Source organism: Anoplophora glabripennis, unplaced genomic scaffold (assembly GCF_000390285.2).
Source record: "Anoplophora glabripennis isolate ALB-LARVAE unplaced genomic scaffold, Agla_2.0 scaffold59, whole genome shotgun sequence".
Taxonomy (NCBI): domain Eukaryota; kingdom Metazoa; phylum Arthropoda; class Insecta; order Coleoptera; family Cerambycidae; genus Anoplophora; species Anoplophora glabripennis.
In genome coordinates, this window is record NW_019425991.1 from 71,939 (window position 1) to 86,252 (window position 14,314).

Here is a 14,314-nt window from a genome sequence, read left to right on the forward strand (position 1 = left end):
CAAAATGTAAGTTTCCTCCAAGGATATTTATAACGTATTATAAATATCCTATAAATATTTATAAAGAATATAAATTTTCTTGGGTTTCCTCCATATGAGTAAATAAATAAGAGGATTGATTGGATCGGGCGGAAAGAGCATGCATTCACTGGGGCCATCTAGCGTTAATGCGATAAAACTATGTCCTTTGTAGAAATTGTCACACAGAAATTTGAAATCACAGATTCAATCTATAAGGAGCCCTAAGTCCATGTAAACAAATATCTTACCAAATTAAGAGGGCGCATATGTACCGGTTAGAGTGGGGAGATAAAAGAAACGGTTACTTTGAATTAGATCCATACAACAATAAAAAAGGAAAATATGTGGTGTACAAGGAACACTAGTCCACTAGCGACTCTAGCGGTAAAAACGATAAGTAATTTCTACTATTACAGATATTATGAGTAACTAAATAAGAGGTTTTGATTGGAAAGGGTGGACCGGGCATGCATTCACTAAGGCCATCTCGCGTTAATGCAGCAAGTCATTGTACTTTATAGAAATTGTTAAACAGAAATCTGCAATCACATATCCAATCTGTCAGTCTACAGAAATAGAATGTTTGAGGTTATAGTCACTTGAGTAAATAAATATATTTACTCATATGGTTATAAGTTTATGTTCAAGTGGGTTGCTGCGTTTTGTGCATTGTTTTTTTTTAAGATTAATATAATAAGGGATTGATTGAATCAATAATCTCAACTGCCTTACTATATTTTTATTCGTTTTTTTTTTTATCTAAAATGAGTTTACCTGGTAGAACTACACGTCAATGTTGTGCTCCAAATTGCAAAAGCACTTACTATGTCTGTATTGAATCCTATAGAAATAAAAGTTTTTTCAAAATTACAAAAGACAGACAATTATCGTGGATAGAATCAGTTAGAAAATTATGCAAATCAGACTTTACTCTGACAGACGTAGATCATTATTTTTGTGAAGACCATTTTGAGTTAAAATGTTTTAAAAACAGTAATAGGAATAGTCTCAACAGAAATGCTGTGCCGACATTATTTTTAGGATCAGCTACAAGTTCAGCTATTAATTGTGATAATATTACCTGGGAATCCTCGGATAGTGTCCAATATTCAACAAAACGATTTGTTAACGTAACATTACAGAATGTTCAGGGTACGAGCTGCCAAACTTCAATTTCAGATGATTGTTCACCACCTTTTAAAAAACCAAAATACACATATTCAAAATTGTCGTTTCCTATAAGTGCTACTGCGAGTACCAGTGCCATTACTGAGAATACAGACAGCAAGTGCAATGAAGCCGAAGCGGAATCAAGTACTAGCCATGTAAGTACCTCATTTTGTCGCATCACATCTTTTCAGTCAAATAATAAACAAAGAACATTTCTAAAAACTTTGAATGTTAAGAGAATATCTCAACTTTCAGATAAACATAAAAAATGTATTATATAGATCGTCAACAGAAAATTCAGATTTTGAAATTAAAAAGGAAACTATTAAACTGTAATAAAAGTAATTTGTCCCATGTTCAGCACTTGCTTTAGCAATTTACAAACATGAGCCAAGGAGCTACATGTTTTTTCAGAAACTTTCTGTGCCGCACTCTAAATCTTCCATAAGGAAATATTAAGGCCAAATTTTGTTGATTGATTTAAAGAATATTTAATTTTATTTTACAGTAATAATTATTACTGGATATATCATCTACTTATTCACAAAAAGAATTTTTCTTATCGTTTAATAAATAGCTATTTTAACATTTATTTATGCAAAATTAAAGTAAATACTTACATTTTGATTTTATTTCCACAAGTGGTGATACATTCATATGTCTACGATCCTACTGTTTTTTTCCTATGTAGTAGTAGTAGTTCAATTCCCACATATAAAAGAAATCGGCAGTACATTGTACTGATGAGAACCAATTAGTTTGAAACAAATGTATTTCACCATAATTTTTGGCAAGCAACTGGGCAATATTATTTTACATTGTCAGGTAGGTAAATAATTCTTTAATAAAATTACTTTAAATTTTGCAGTTTTTAATGGTTTCTTAAAAAATAATAATAACAAGAGTCTCCCTGTACATTTTTTTGAGCCTTAATTATTTTATAATTCATAACAGAATGAATTCTTAAATTTGTCACACATTTAAAAATCACTGGTTTAACTTTTTCAATCAACTTAAGTGATGATTAAAGTGTTTCATAAATAATGGGTCATGGAACAGCTGTTAATGGATCACTTTAATTTTAATTATCAACGCAAACCACTAGCAGCTGTTTTGTGATCTATTATTTATGAAATACTTTTTATTCTAAAAGTGAATCGTTTAAATTTACCGTTATTATGGTGCAGCGACATCTATTAGACAGTAGAATTAAAGATTACTCTAATTATGTTTTCCCATGCAGTTTCCTTAATTATTTTGTGGTATGTGGTTTCCAAGCTTGTCTTTGTTCTTCTGCAACCACAAATCGAATCTGTATTTCCAATCTTTCAATCGACAGATAACAGAAATAGAGAGCTTGAGGTTATAGTCATATAAGTAAATAAATAAGAGGATTTTATTGGATAGGGCAGACGTAGCATGCATTCGCTGAGGGCATCTCGTGTTGTTATGGCAAAACATTGTCCTTTATAGAAATTGTTAAAACAGAAATCTGCAACGACAGATCGAATCTATTTCCAATCTTTCAATCAGCAGAAATAGAATGTTTGAGGTTATAGTTTATGTTGAAGTGAGTTGATGCGTTTTGAGCATTAATAAATTTGTTTTGTTTTGGATTAATGTAATAAGGGATTTATTGAATCAATCATCTGAACTGCCTTACTGTATTTTTATTCGTTTTTTTTTTTAAATCCAAAATGAGTTTACCTGGTAGAACTAAACGTCAATGTTGTGCTCCAAATTGCAAAAGCACTTACTATGTGAACGTGTGTGATGAGTCCTATAGAAATAAAAGTTTTTTCAGAGTTCCAAAAGACAGACAATTACTGTGGATAGAATCAGTTCGAAAATTATGTAAACCAGATTTTACTCTGACAAACACATGTAATGATTTTTGTGAAGATCATTTTGAGTTCAAATGTTTTAGAAACAGTAATAGGAATAGTCTCAACAAAAGTGCTGTGCCGACACTATTTTTAGGATCAACTAGTTCACCTATTAATTGTAGTAGTATCACCTCCCAATCCTCGGATAGTGTCCAGTATTCAGCAAAACAGTTTGTTAACTTATCATTACAGAATGTTAAGGGTACGAGCTGCCAAACTTCAATTTCAGATGATTTTTTTTCATCACCTTCTGAAAAACCAAAATACTCAATTTCAAAATTGTCCTTTCCTATAAGTGCTACTGCGAGCACCAGTGCCATTACTGACAGCAAGTGTAATGAAGTAGAAGCGGAATCAAGTACTGGTCATGTAAGTAGGTACCTCACGTAATGATACTTCATTTTGTCAAAGCATCACATCTTTTCAGTCAAATAATTAACAAAGAACACATCTAAAAACTTTGAATGTTAGAATATTTTAACTTTCAGGTAAACATAAAAAATGTATTATATAGATCGTCAATGGAAAATTCAGATTTTGAAATTAAAAAGGAAACTATTAAAATGTAAAAGTAATTTAAGTTAACATCTTGATCCAGTAGGAGTAAAACTTATTGAGTCGCAAATTAAAAATTGCGAAAAAAACGACCTATCTATAATTCAGAAAATAATGCACTTGCTTTAGCAATTTACAAACGGGAGCCAACTTTTTATGCAGCCCTCTAAATCTTCCATAAGGAAATATTAAGGCCAAATTTTGTTGATTTATTTTTATTAATATTTAATTTTATTTTACAGTAATAATTATTACTGGACATATCATCTATTTATTCACAAAAGGGATTTTTCTTATCGTTTAATAAATAGCCATTTTAACATTTATTTATGCAAAATTAAAGGAAATACTTACATTTTGATTTTATTTCCACAAGTGGTGATACATACATACATGTCTACGATCCTACTGATTTTTTCCTATGTTGTACTACGAGTAGTTGAATTCCCACATATAAAAGAAATTAGAACCAATTAGTTCAAAACAAATGTATTTAACCATAATTTTGGCAAGTAACTGGGCAATATTATTTTACATAAAGGCTGGTTTAACTTTTTCATTTAACCAAGTGATGAATAAAGTGTTTCATAAGTAATGGGACATGAACAGCTGTTAATGGTTCACTTTAATTTTAATTAACAACGCAAACCACTAGCAGCTGTTTTGTGATCTATTATTCATGAAATACTTTTTATTCTTAGGGTTGTATGACATTATACTAAATTAGAACTAATTTCAATAATTAATTAAGAACTTTTTAATCTTGCATAGTATCATACACAAATTGCAACAAAAATTGTTGCAGTTTCTGTATGATACTATGGAAGATTAAAAAGTTCTTAGTTAATTACTGAAATGAATTATAATTTTAACATAGTGTCATATGACCCTTAGTGTATTTTGAATCGTTTAAAATTACCGCCATTATGGCGGAGCGACATCTATTAGACAGTAGAATGAAAGCTTAATTTTGTTTTCCCATGTATTTCTTTAATTATTTTATGGTCTGTAGTTCCAAGCTTTTTGTTTATTCCACCTACTACAGACAAAAGTTTATAAATCCACTTATTTAATTAGTCGTATGGTTTCCCCTTAAATGGTCTAAATTAAACTGTTTAAAATTTGTCAATGTAATACTAGAAATTACTTATAGTTTTTACCACTAGGGTTGTTAGTGTTCCTTGTATGCCGACAAATTTTCATTATTTATCTAATTCAGAGTAGCCCACATTATTTATTTTAAAATTTTTAGCACATCACAAAAACGACACGATTGATTTTTAGTTCAAAATGCCGCTTTCTTTATTTCCTTCCATTATTTCCGTGCATATGGGACACTAGCGCCCTCTAATTTGACAAGATATTTGTTTACTTGGATTTCGTGCTCCTTGTGTAGTCTCCATGTGTTGAACATTTAAATTTTATTATTATTATCATTACAACATATTTAACAGTTTCTTTATTACAAAATAGAGATATCATAGTTAGTACAGTCATATGACTAAATAAATAAGACTCGTGGAAAGGATAGGAATAGCAGAATCATGAAAGTACGAGCGCCACCTCACAATCGGCCTGAAAAATACTGCCATTGTTAGCACTATTTATGTATAGAAAACTGTAATATTAACTTGAACAGAAAAGTAATATTTGTATTGGAACCTATAGAGTTCGCTGTAAAAATTAAAAATTGATGATTACATGTATTCTTTCGTGCGGAAGCTGAACAAACTGATTGTAATCTGTAACTAGCCAATCATAATACAGCATTTTAAAAATTGTTAATCATGATTGGTTCTTTATTAATTTCAATCACTTTGTTCAATACGAAAGAATACGTGTATTGAAGATTAGGTCACAAAGGGCATGTGTTCTGTGGATTAGGTTAGGTTTGAGGTTATTTCTTCTCTATGTTGTATATAAAGTTCAGTAATTTGTGGTTTTCTATTTTAGACTACAATTTAATGTAACGCAAGAAGATAATTATAATTGTTGAATTGTTCATCCGAATTGTCTTACTGTTTTTGCTTCTTTTACTTTTTAATAGAAAATGTCTGGAATGATCTCCCATCACTGTTGTGCACCAAACTGCAAGAATACATATTATTTATATACCACAGATACTTCTTACAGAAATAAAAGCTTTTTCAGAGTTACCGCAGACAGGAAAATGATTTGGATAGAATCAGTTCGCAAATTATGTAAACCAGATTTTAACTTCATCAACGAAAAATGTTATTTTTGCGAAGACCACTTTGAATTAAAATGTTTCAGAAATAGTAGGAAGAATAGCCTCAACAAAAATGCAGTGCCAACAATATTTTGTGAATCAAATAGTATATCATCACATTTAGATTCTCTTAATAGTTACATCGACTTGAAAACTACTCTAGAGTCAGTTAAACAGTTTGTTAGTGAAACGTTAGAAAATGCCGAAATTAATGAATGCCAAACATCAATGTTAGATGATTTTTCAGAACCACCATTAAAAAAACCAAAATACACTTATTCCAAATTGCCATCTCTAAATACCACTGCAAGTACTAGTACTGACGACGCCATGCCGGATGAAGTAGATTCAAATACTGGTTGTGTAAGTACTTCACATAATACTTCACTTTGTCAAAACTTCACTTGTAAGTCGAATAGTAGACAACAAAAAACGCTTTTAAAATCTCTCAATGTTAAAATAAAAAGTTTTATTATTTAGACCGTAAACAAAAAAATCAGATATAAAATTAAAAATAATTTGTCCAATGTTTGTAATATCAGTTATTCAAGGTTATTCACAGATTTTTCTCAACGTCTCGATCCTATTGGAGTAAAATTTATTGAATCACAAATTACTAACCGCAAAAAGAAACATCCTTTAATTAATATTTAAGTACTTGCATTTAAAAAAACAACTGCTTATGCATTTTTTAGTCATTGCTTAAAAAGTGAAACCAATAATAGCCTCTTAATGGATATACCTACTAAAAAAGTCAATCTTTTATACCATTATTGTGTGTAACTTACATGAAATGAAATTCATAAATCAATGACTACATAATTTTGTAAAAAAAAATCAATTTTTACATTAGAACTGATATTTTTTTACAAAACTTTGTTGTCAATGTTTATGAATTTTATTCCATATATAAGTTGCACTCTGAATATTATAGTGTATTTAAATTTGCCGCCAAGTGCAGCGTAATAAAGCGACATCTATTGAATAGTTTTTGAACTACATTCTCAAACCAAAAAAGACTTGCACGGTCATTGCGGTTTTTGTTTTGTGTTGCAGTTGCTTTTGTTCACAGGCCGGGTGTAAGTTGGCGCCAGTTGCGTCTGGAATGGCAGCAAGTGATGCTTCCAATGAAAGACAAGGAAATAAACCCTCTTATTTAATTACTCTTATTAGTACAGTTTTAAGATCAGTGTATGGTTGGTAAGAAGTGTTGGAATAATGAACACGAGGTGACAGCACCAGTAATTTTGAAAATAATTTGTAAATATTAAAATTTTGTACATTATTTTAAGCGATATTTTACTAAATACGAGTATTTAATCTTATTTAAAAGATGGGTTAATTGTAATCAGAAATAATACGGAAATGTTTATAACAAAATTACATAAAATAGTACGTATGTGCTGCCATCTCTGTAAGGTAACAATTTCGGGAACCATTTCTGATTTCGCCATTTGTCTTCTAATAAAAATGTTAGAGTATGTCAGTTCCCCGATATTTTTTGAATTTTGAATTTGGAAGTCAAGTATATTTTATGTGTACAAAATTGAGAAAATACAAACGTTTACGTATATGCAAAATTTTTAGATCATCAAAATGACGTGCAGAACTTGTTTGAAAGTGATGGATCCGAATTCTGGTGTGGATTTAAGGAAAAAATTAAGTTTAGGTAAAACCATCGAAGAAATAATACTTCTTTTTGTTCCAGAAATGGTAAAAGTGACCTTATAGTTCTGTTTTTAATTTTATTAATATAATTCTTCCTCAGGTAAAATCAAAATTGGTGGATAATGTTATATGTAGTCAATGCGTGAATACTGTCGAAGTCTTTGCAAAGTTTATAGAAAAGATAGTCAGTGTTGAAAATTATTTGAAAGCCACAAATTTTAGTCAGAAACAAATAGGTAGGATTTTTATTTTTGTAAAAGGTATTATTTTACTCGAAGCGTTACTTATTTTTAAGATAAGTTAAACAGAACACTTGAAGAGCCTGGAGCAAGTACAACCAATAAAAGTTTAAACGAAGGAAAAACATTGCTATTAGAAGTGAGTTAAACAATCGTTTATTTTTATTGTTACAATGCACAAATCGAACAATTTTCCAAGCAGGTGCAGCAGCCGCTTTTAAAACCAATAACTTTTACTAGACCGTTAAGAACATATCCCGGTAGAAATCAAATCCCTGTGTTGATACTCGCAGAAGAGCCGTCGAATGTTCTTAGTCCGACTATCGCTAATGTAGTACAGTGTAAAGAAAGCCCTGTTATTGTAAGTACTCAAAATCTTATAGAAGAAACTAAAAAATCTGCTGAAAACTGCAAGGTAAGATGTTTGTTTTCGTTAAACGGACCTTGGAATGTGACATTTTTTTCAGAAAGTGATTGATTATGCAACCGAATTTCTAAAACCCATTTTTCATCATTCGAAGAGTGATAATGATGTCTCGGAGATAAGTAGTTCGCCCAAAGGCGAACCAGAGGCGACAAAAGGTACTATTTGTTTTTATTCTTAGAAAGAAGTTAAGGTTTTGTAACGAATATAATTTTTAGCAAGTCCTGAGGATTTAAAAACCATTGATCGAGTTGCCGTTACAGAATTTTTGGAGACGAAAGAAGACGATTTGGCGTTACCGACGATAAATTTAGCCGCCGAAAATGGAGATTCGAGTCTGTCCGGTGACGAATTGCCAACAGAAAAACAGTGCCTGGACAACATATTCAACAACACCGACTTAATAAAACCGTTCGACCCATCCCCGTCGTCGACCGACGTCAACCTAGACCACAACCGAATAATCGCCATGACGAAAACAAACATGGAAACCTTGGATCTTCTAACAAAATTGTCGGAAAGCAACGTCACGTTAATAAAACAGAACTCGCTGAAAGAAACGGGGACGAAACGGATCCTCTTGCTAGGAGCGGTGATTTTCCACTGCCCGGAATGTAAGATCCCATTCACCAGCCACAAGACCCTGAAGATTCACTTGATGGCGAGGCATCCGAACGCCACGCCCCTCCCGAACGTAGAGAACAAATTCTGCGACGTCGTCACGTATTCCAGGTTCTCGGGGACGATGCGGAAGGTCTGTCCGGTGTGCGAGAGACGTTTCATGACGTGCAGAATGTTGGAGAACCACATACGTCAGGTCCACCAGGACTACTACCTCTATTCGTGCCAGGTGTGCGGGAAGGAGTTCAAAAAAAAGAATAATTATATCACGCACGTTAAGAATTACGAAACGTACCAGAGCTGCAAAGTGAGGAAGTGCTCGTTTTGTAAGGAACTGTAAGTATTTTGTTTTGACGTAGAAGCGTTTATAAAATTGTGTGAAACTGTCCTTTGCCTTGTAATTTTCAAACGGATAAACCGATTGTGACGACTCGATAGCTCTTAAAGTGGCTGGGATATAATTCAAAGTTCAGAAATTTTCATAAGTGCACCCCTGAGTGCAACTGAATACGAACCGAATTTGAGTAGACCCCTAATTCTTCAGTGGTGCTGTTTTACAAACAATTTGAGGACACTCATCAAATTTGGTCACTCAGTTGCAAAAATTAAATTGATTCCTTGAACTTTGCACTCTACTGAATAACTCCTTACAAATTTACAAAAATTCATTTTGCCTACTGTGAAAACAAATAGCTAGAAGTTAGTAGGTCATTTCACTAGTAGGTACAAAGTAATAGTTCATGGCAGTAGGCATTGGTTAGCGATGACATTTAAGACATGACATATATTTTGCGGGTTATATCTCGCCTACACTCAAAATATTTGTTTTATAATTAAACTTCCAAAGCTTCACTGCGTTTAATTCCCGACAATTAGGGAGCGTGTTTAAACTGAAACAAGTTTTTTATGATCCCTTATACAATGTAAAAATTGCCGTTTGTTTTTTTTTTTTTTCAAAAGCACTAATTTTAGAAACTAATTGGAATAGCAATATTATAATCTATACAGGGTGTCCCGAAATTCATGCAACAAAATTTGGTCACAGATTCTTAAGACAAATTTATTTTTGCCAAGTGGCCCCCTCTTTCGGAGTTACAGCCCTCTGAAATCCACCCCCAAAAAGAATATTTTTTTTATGTCTCGGACGAACCCTGTTCTACGAAAGTCACTAAATTTGGTACACAGGGGTTTTATGACATGTGGAATCTGATGGTGCTACGCTTTTTGGTGGGGTACCCCCTTAAGACAATTTTTCGTGGGCCCCCTTGTCTTTGGAGCCAAAACAAATTGCTCGCATATTTAAATTTCTTAAAAATCTACTAGAAAGTCATTACATTTATAAACTTTTTGTCTCTTTATACTTTTTTCGTAAAACGCAATGTTTTCGAGAAAAATGTCAAAATGTGATCGAATGCATATCGTGATTCGCCATTTTCCACAAAAACATTGCGTTTGATGAAACAAATATTAAGAGACAAAAAAGTTTCTAAATTCAATGGCTTTCTAGCTAACTAATAATTTAAAAAAAAATTTAATTTCCAAAAAAATTTTTGTAGTTCCAGACACGAAAAAGTGTCTTAGGGGGGTTTCTCGCCAAAAAGCGTGGCACTGTGAAAATCCACATGTCATAAAACCCCTGTGTACCAAATTTAGTGATTCTCGTGCAACATGGTTTTGAGATATAAAAAAGACTTCTTACGGGCAGATTTCAGAGGGCTGTAACTCCGAAAGAGGGGAAAAATACGGGTCCCCTAAATTTGTCTTAAGAATCTATGACCAAATTCTGTTGCATGACTTTCGGGACACCCCGTATAGGGTCAAAGGAAAAAGTATTAATTCCACAAAATGTAAGTTATATGAATGTATCCAAAAAAAAGGTAACGTAGTCAGCGACTTGCCGATATGCCGATATGATAGACGATAATATTAGATCTTTTTTTCTGGGGCCGGCTGTGCACACCCCTGCTCCCCCCCCTAGCTACGCCCATGTTTTTTGTATTCACTAATGTCAACTTCATTTTTTGCTGAAAGGGTTGCTTTCACCATGGAATAATACAACCACTTTGAAGAAAAATACTCTTTTGACAACTCGGAAAAATATGCCAGTAAAATATTTTCAGTATATTTTTTAATTCCGTGTTTCTTGAATATGTCATATGGCGATTGTATTTTTCGACTGATTTTTGTGGTAGAATTTCAAAACAAGTTTCTATCGACTTTTCTCGAATTGCAGGCGGCATGCACTGAATGTCTTTTTCCATGATTTTCTATGAGTAATTCGCGACAAAACTTTAACTGTTTGGGCTGTGACAGCGACTAACGATGTTGATAAGTATTTGCGTCCGGTAAAATGCTTGATTTTTACAGTAAAATAAATGTGTTTGTATACTTCTGGAAATCGCTACGGCAATGCAGGGCTCTATTGACGATTGGCGATAAAAATATAATTTATATAATTATATGAAAAAAAAATGTACACAAATTTTGAAATTCACTCCTGCCACCTTTTTCTCATCAAAACAAATTACCGATTTTTGATCTAACACAAACCAACCAGGCTTAACTCTTGGCACAACCGACTCCAAGTTGTTTTAAGACAACTTGAATAAATTTTATTTCTTCATAAACTTTTAGAGTTACCAAGGAAGGATATAAGACCCACGTAGAGACCCACAGAACGTTCAGGTGCAACAAATGCCGAATGTTGTTTTTGTCCGCCAGAACTTTAAACAAGCATTACCTGGTTCACCAAAAACCCGTAGTCAGGAAAAAATGTATGAAAAAAGAACTCTGCATCATTTGCGGTAAGTCCCGTCAAAGTCTTTGTATTCGTTTAGTTTTTTAAAAGAAAAAAAATGATAAAGCATCCATTTCTTTTCTGTGACGTCAGTTTCTGCGTCTTAATTTTGTGATTTAATGTCATTTTAAACCCGTTTTTATGTGTGGATCTGCAGGTAAAATGGTGATCGGTTCCAACATAAACTACCACATGAAAAACCATTCGGCGAACCGCGACCTGCTCTGCGACAAATGTCCAAAGTCCTTCAAAATGAACAACTGCCTGCAGAAACACATCAGGTTGGTGCACGAAAACCCTGAATACCACGAGTGCTCGCTTTGCAACAGGCGGACCAAAACCAAAAGCGCGTTGAAGTACCACATGAGGTGAGAAATTAAAAAACTTCGTTACAAATAGATTTTTTTTTCCAACTTTGCAAGCGTTTCCAGATTAAAACATTCCGATGTGTACACGTTCCTGTGCAGCCTCTGCGGCAGCGGTTTTATTAGGGAGGATTACTACAAGAGGCACATGAACCAGCATCTGTTCGACAACCTGTCCGAGGGCCACAGGGCGGCCAGAAGGAGGAACATTTACGCCAAAAGGAAGGAAAACGGTAAGCTGACATTTCTACTTTTCAGGTCGTTTACTACGGACGTTATGCGAGGCGTAACAACGCGACGTGTTAAAAATGGAAGTCGAATTTAACCCTCAAAAGTCACACTAGTGCGAATGCACACCACCGTTTTTTTTTTTTTTGGGGTCAAATAAAGGTGACCTTGAAGTCAATTTTCAAGGTCATTTCAATATCGACCTTGATTTTTAAATGGAAACCTATATTTTTTGTTGCAGATTTGTATTTTGTGGGGGAAAAAACAAATTTTGTTTGAAACATTGTTTTGAAAATGCTTCGTTCTCTCACCAGAGTGCGCTTTACTTTTACTATTCCATTTTAATTCTCAGGCTAACATCTCAAGAAATAAGCAGAATGGTAAAAATATCTCCGACAAAAGTTGTCAGGTTTCGGAGGGATCAAATTACTCTGACCTTGAAATTATACTTAAAGTCAAGGTCATGTCAAGGTCAACCTTGATTTTTTAAATGGAAACCCATATTTTTAGTACAGTTTCGTATTCTGCGGGAAAAACGTAACTTTTGTATGAAATATTATTCTTGAAACGGCTTTCTGTACGTATTTTTTCCCGCAGAATACGAATCCGCAATAAAAAAATATGGGTTTCCATTTAAAAAATCAAGGATAACCTTGAAATGACCTTGATAATTGACTTCAAGGTCACCATAATTTGACCCCCTTCGAAACCTGATAACTTTTGTTCGAAATATTTTTTTATAAAAGTCTAATACAAAAATTATGCGGCCTGGTACATTAAAATGGGACACCTTGTATAATCTCTTCAATGTTGAACCACACTTACAAATATTTTCTTATTCGGTACTTGTCTGTTGCTCTTGCAACAGCATCATTTTCTCCTGACAAAAAATAGGCTCTAACCATATCAGCCCTTTTTAGATTACTTTCCATTTTGTCGTTATGTGACGACAAGAGATGGACTAAAAGCAGGTTATGTTCTCGGGCGCACTAAATGACATCACAATCCATTTTTGATCACTAAATTTCTGTACATGTTGCCTATCCGTCATTTTTAACACGTCGTCGGTGTGCTACACCCGCACTCTCCGAGGAAAAGACGATTTCACGAACAACTAATTCCTTTTCAGACCCGTTATACACCTGTAAATACTGCAACAGGGAATACACCACCGTGTATAAACTGAGGATGCACCTCATAAGCAGCCACGTGAACGGCATGAGGTTCAAGTGCCGCTACTGCGACATGACGTGCAAATCGGTCGCGAACAGGTACAAGCACGAGAAGAGGCACGAGGATCCCGAGACATTCGCACTAACGTAAGTCTTGGTCTTGACTCTAGCGACGACGATCCGATTGTTCCGTATATTTGTTTCAGTTGCCAGATTTGTTGGAACAGGTTCAGGGATAAGGATCAGCTGGCGGTCCATTCGTTGAAACACGTGGCTTCGCAAAGGTACAAGTGCGAGGTATGCGACAAGGCGTTTGCTAGGAAATACCTGCTGAACCACCATGTGAGCGAGACGCATTTGACCAAGGAACAGCTCGAGGAACAGAAGATTATTTTGCTTCAGGACGGCTTGAAAGATTACAGGATTAAGAAAGATCGCACTCCAAAAGTCGAAGAAACTTAAAGAATGTTTTATTTTTTAATGTCTTGAAGTTTTTTTTTGCTTTTTTCATTTTGTTTTTTACCTGACTAGAATATTTTTATACATACGATTATTGCTCTTTAATAAAGAATGTTGAGAAAAATGTTTTTTTTATGAAAAATGGCCTAAATTGGTGAAATTTACAGAATGGGCGACATCTAACGAAATCACTAATCATTTCCAACATTTTTAAAATTTACGCCATCTATTAGTTGTATAGGTGTAAATAATTTTTGTTCTTTTTACTTTAGAATCAAACCTAATTCGTTGTGTCATATGTCAATTCAACGACCTCTTTAACTACAAGGTCACTATTTAATAGTACATAGAATGACTTCTATTGTCGCCACTGTTCCTATGTGGCCGCTGTATGAACAAAATTTCTGCGTTCAAAGTCAGTTACTATCCATTCATTCTGTAAATTTAGTTCAATGGTGTGCGCCATCTACCGCGTACAG

The 14,314-nt window shown here is 33.7% G+C and overlaps 1 protein-coding gene across 5 annotated transcripts; it reads left to right on the forward strand.

Annotated features, from left to right (window-relative positions):
• The first annotated feature begins 600 nt into the window (after positions 1 to 600).
• Positions 601 to 13,953, forward strand: LOC108907227 (zinc finger protein 184-like). 5 transcript variants are annotated; one of them, XM_018710860.2, is made up of 13 exons: positions 601 to 668; positions 1,063 to 1,346; positions 7,450 to 7,575; positions 7,631 to 7,766; positions 7,826 to 7,908; positions 7,969 to 8,184; positions 8,237 to 8,351; positions 8,412 to 9,150; positions 11,449 to 11,618; positions 11,769 to 11,979; positions 12,043 to 12,209; positions 13,334 to 13,523; positions 13,583 to 13,953. In XM_018710860.2, exons 1-13 carry the CDS (start codon positions 647 to 649, stop codon positions 13,836 to 13,838), a joined length of 2,715 nt encoding a protein of 904 aa, XP_018566376.1. In that variant the 5' UTR covers positions 601 to 646; the 3' UTR covers positions 13,839 to 13,953. The 5 variants fall into 5 exon arrangements, with proteins under 5 accessions (XP_018566376.1, XP_018566325.1, XP_018566333.1 ...); XM_018710869.2 differs by lacking the exons at positions 601 to 668; positions 1,063 to 1,346 and adding exons at positions 3,089 to 3,446; positions 6,110 to 6,225; XM_018710809.2 differs by having other exon boundaries at positions 609 to 1,346.
• The last annotated feature ends 361 nt before the right edge of the window (positions 13,954 to 14,314 follow it).

What these genes read in the sequence shown, in the direction of transcription:
- LOC108907227 (XM_018710809.2), top strand. Translation starts at nt 786, where the DNA reads ATGAGTTTACCTGGTAGAACTACACGTCAATGTTGTGCTCCAAATTGC. An exon ending in AATCTGCTGAAAACTGCAAG is followed by an intron (nt 8,185 to 8,236) that starts GTAAGATGTTTG and finishes CATTTTTTTCAG; the next exon opens with AAAGTGATTGATTATGCAAC. An exon ending in CGAACCAGAGGCGACAAAAG is followed by an intron (nt 8,352 to 8,411) that starts GTACTATTTGTT and finishes TATAATTTTTAG; the next exon opens with CAAGTCCTGAGGATTTAAAA.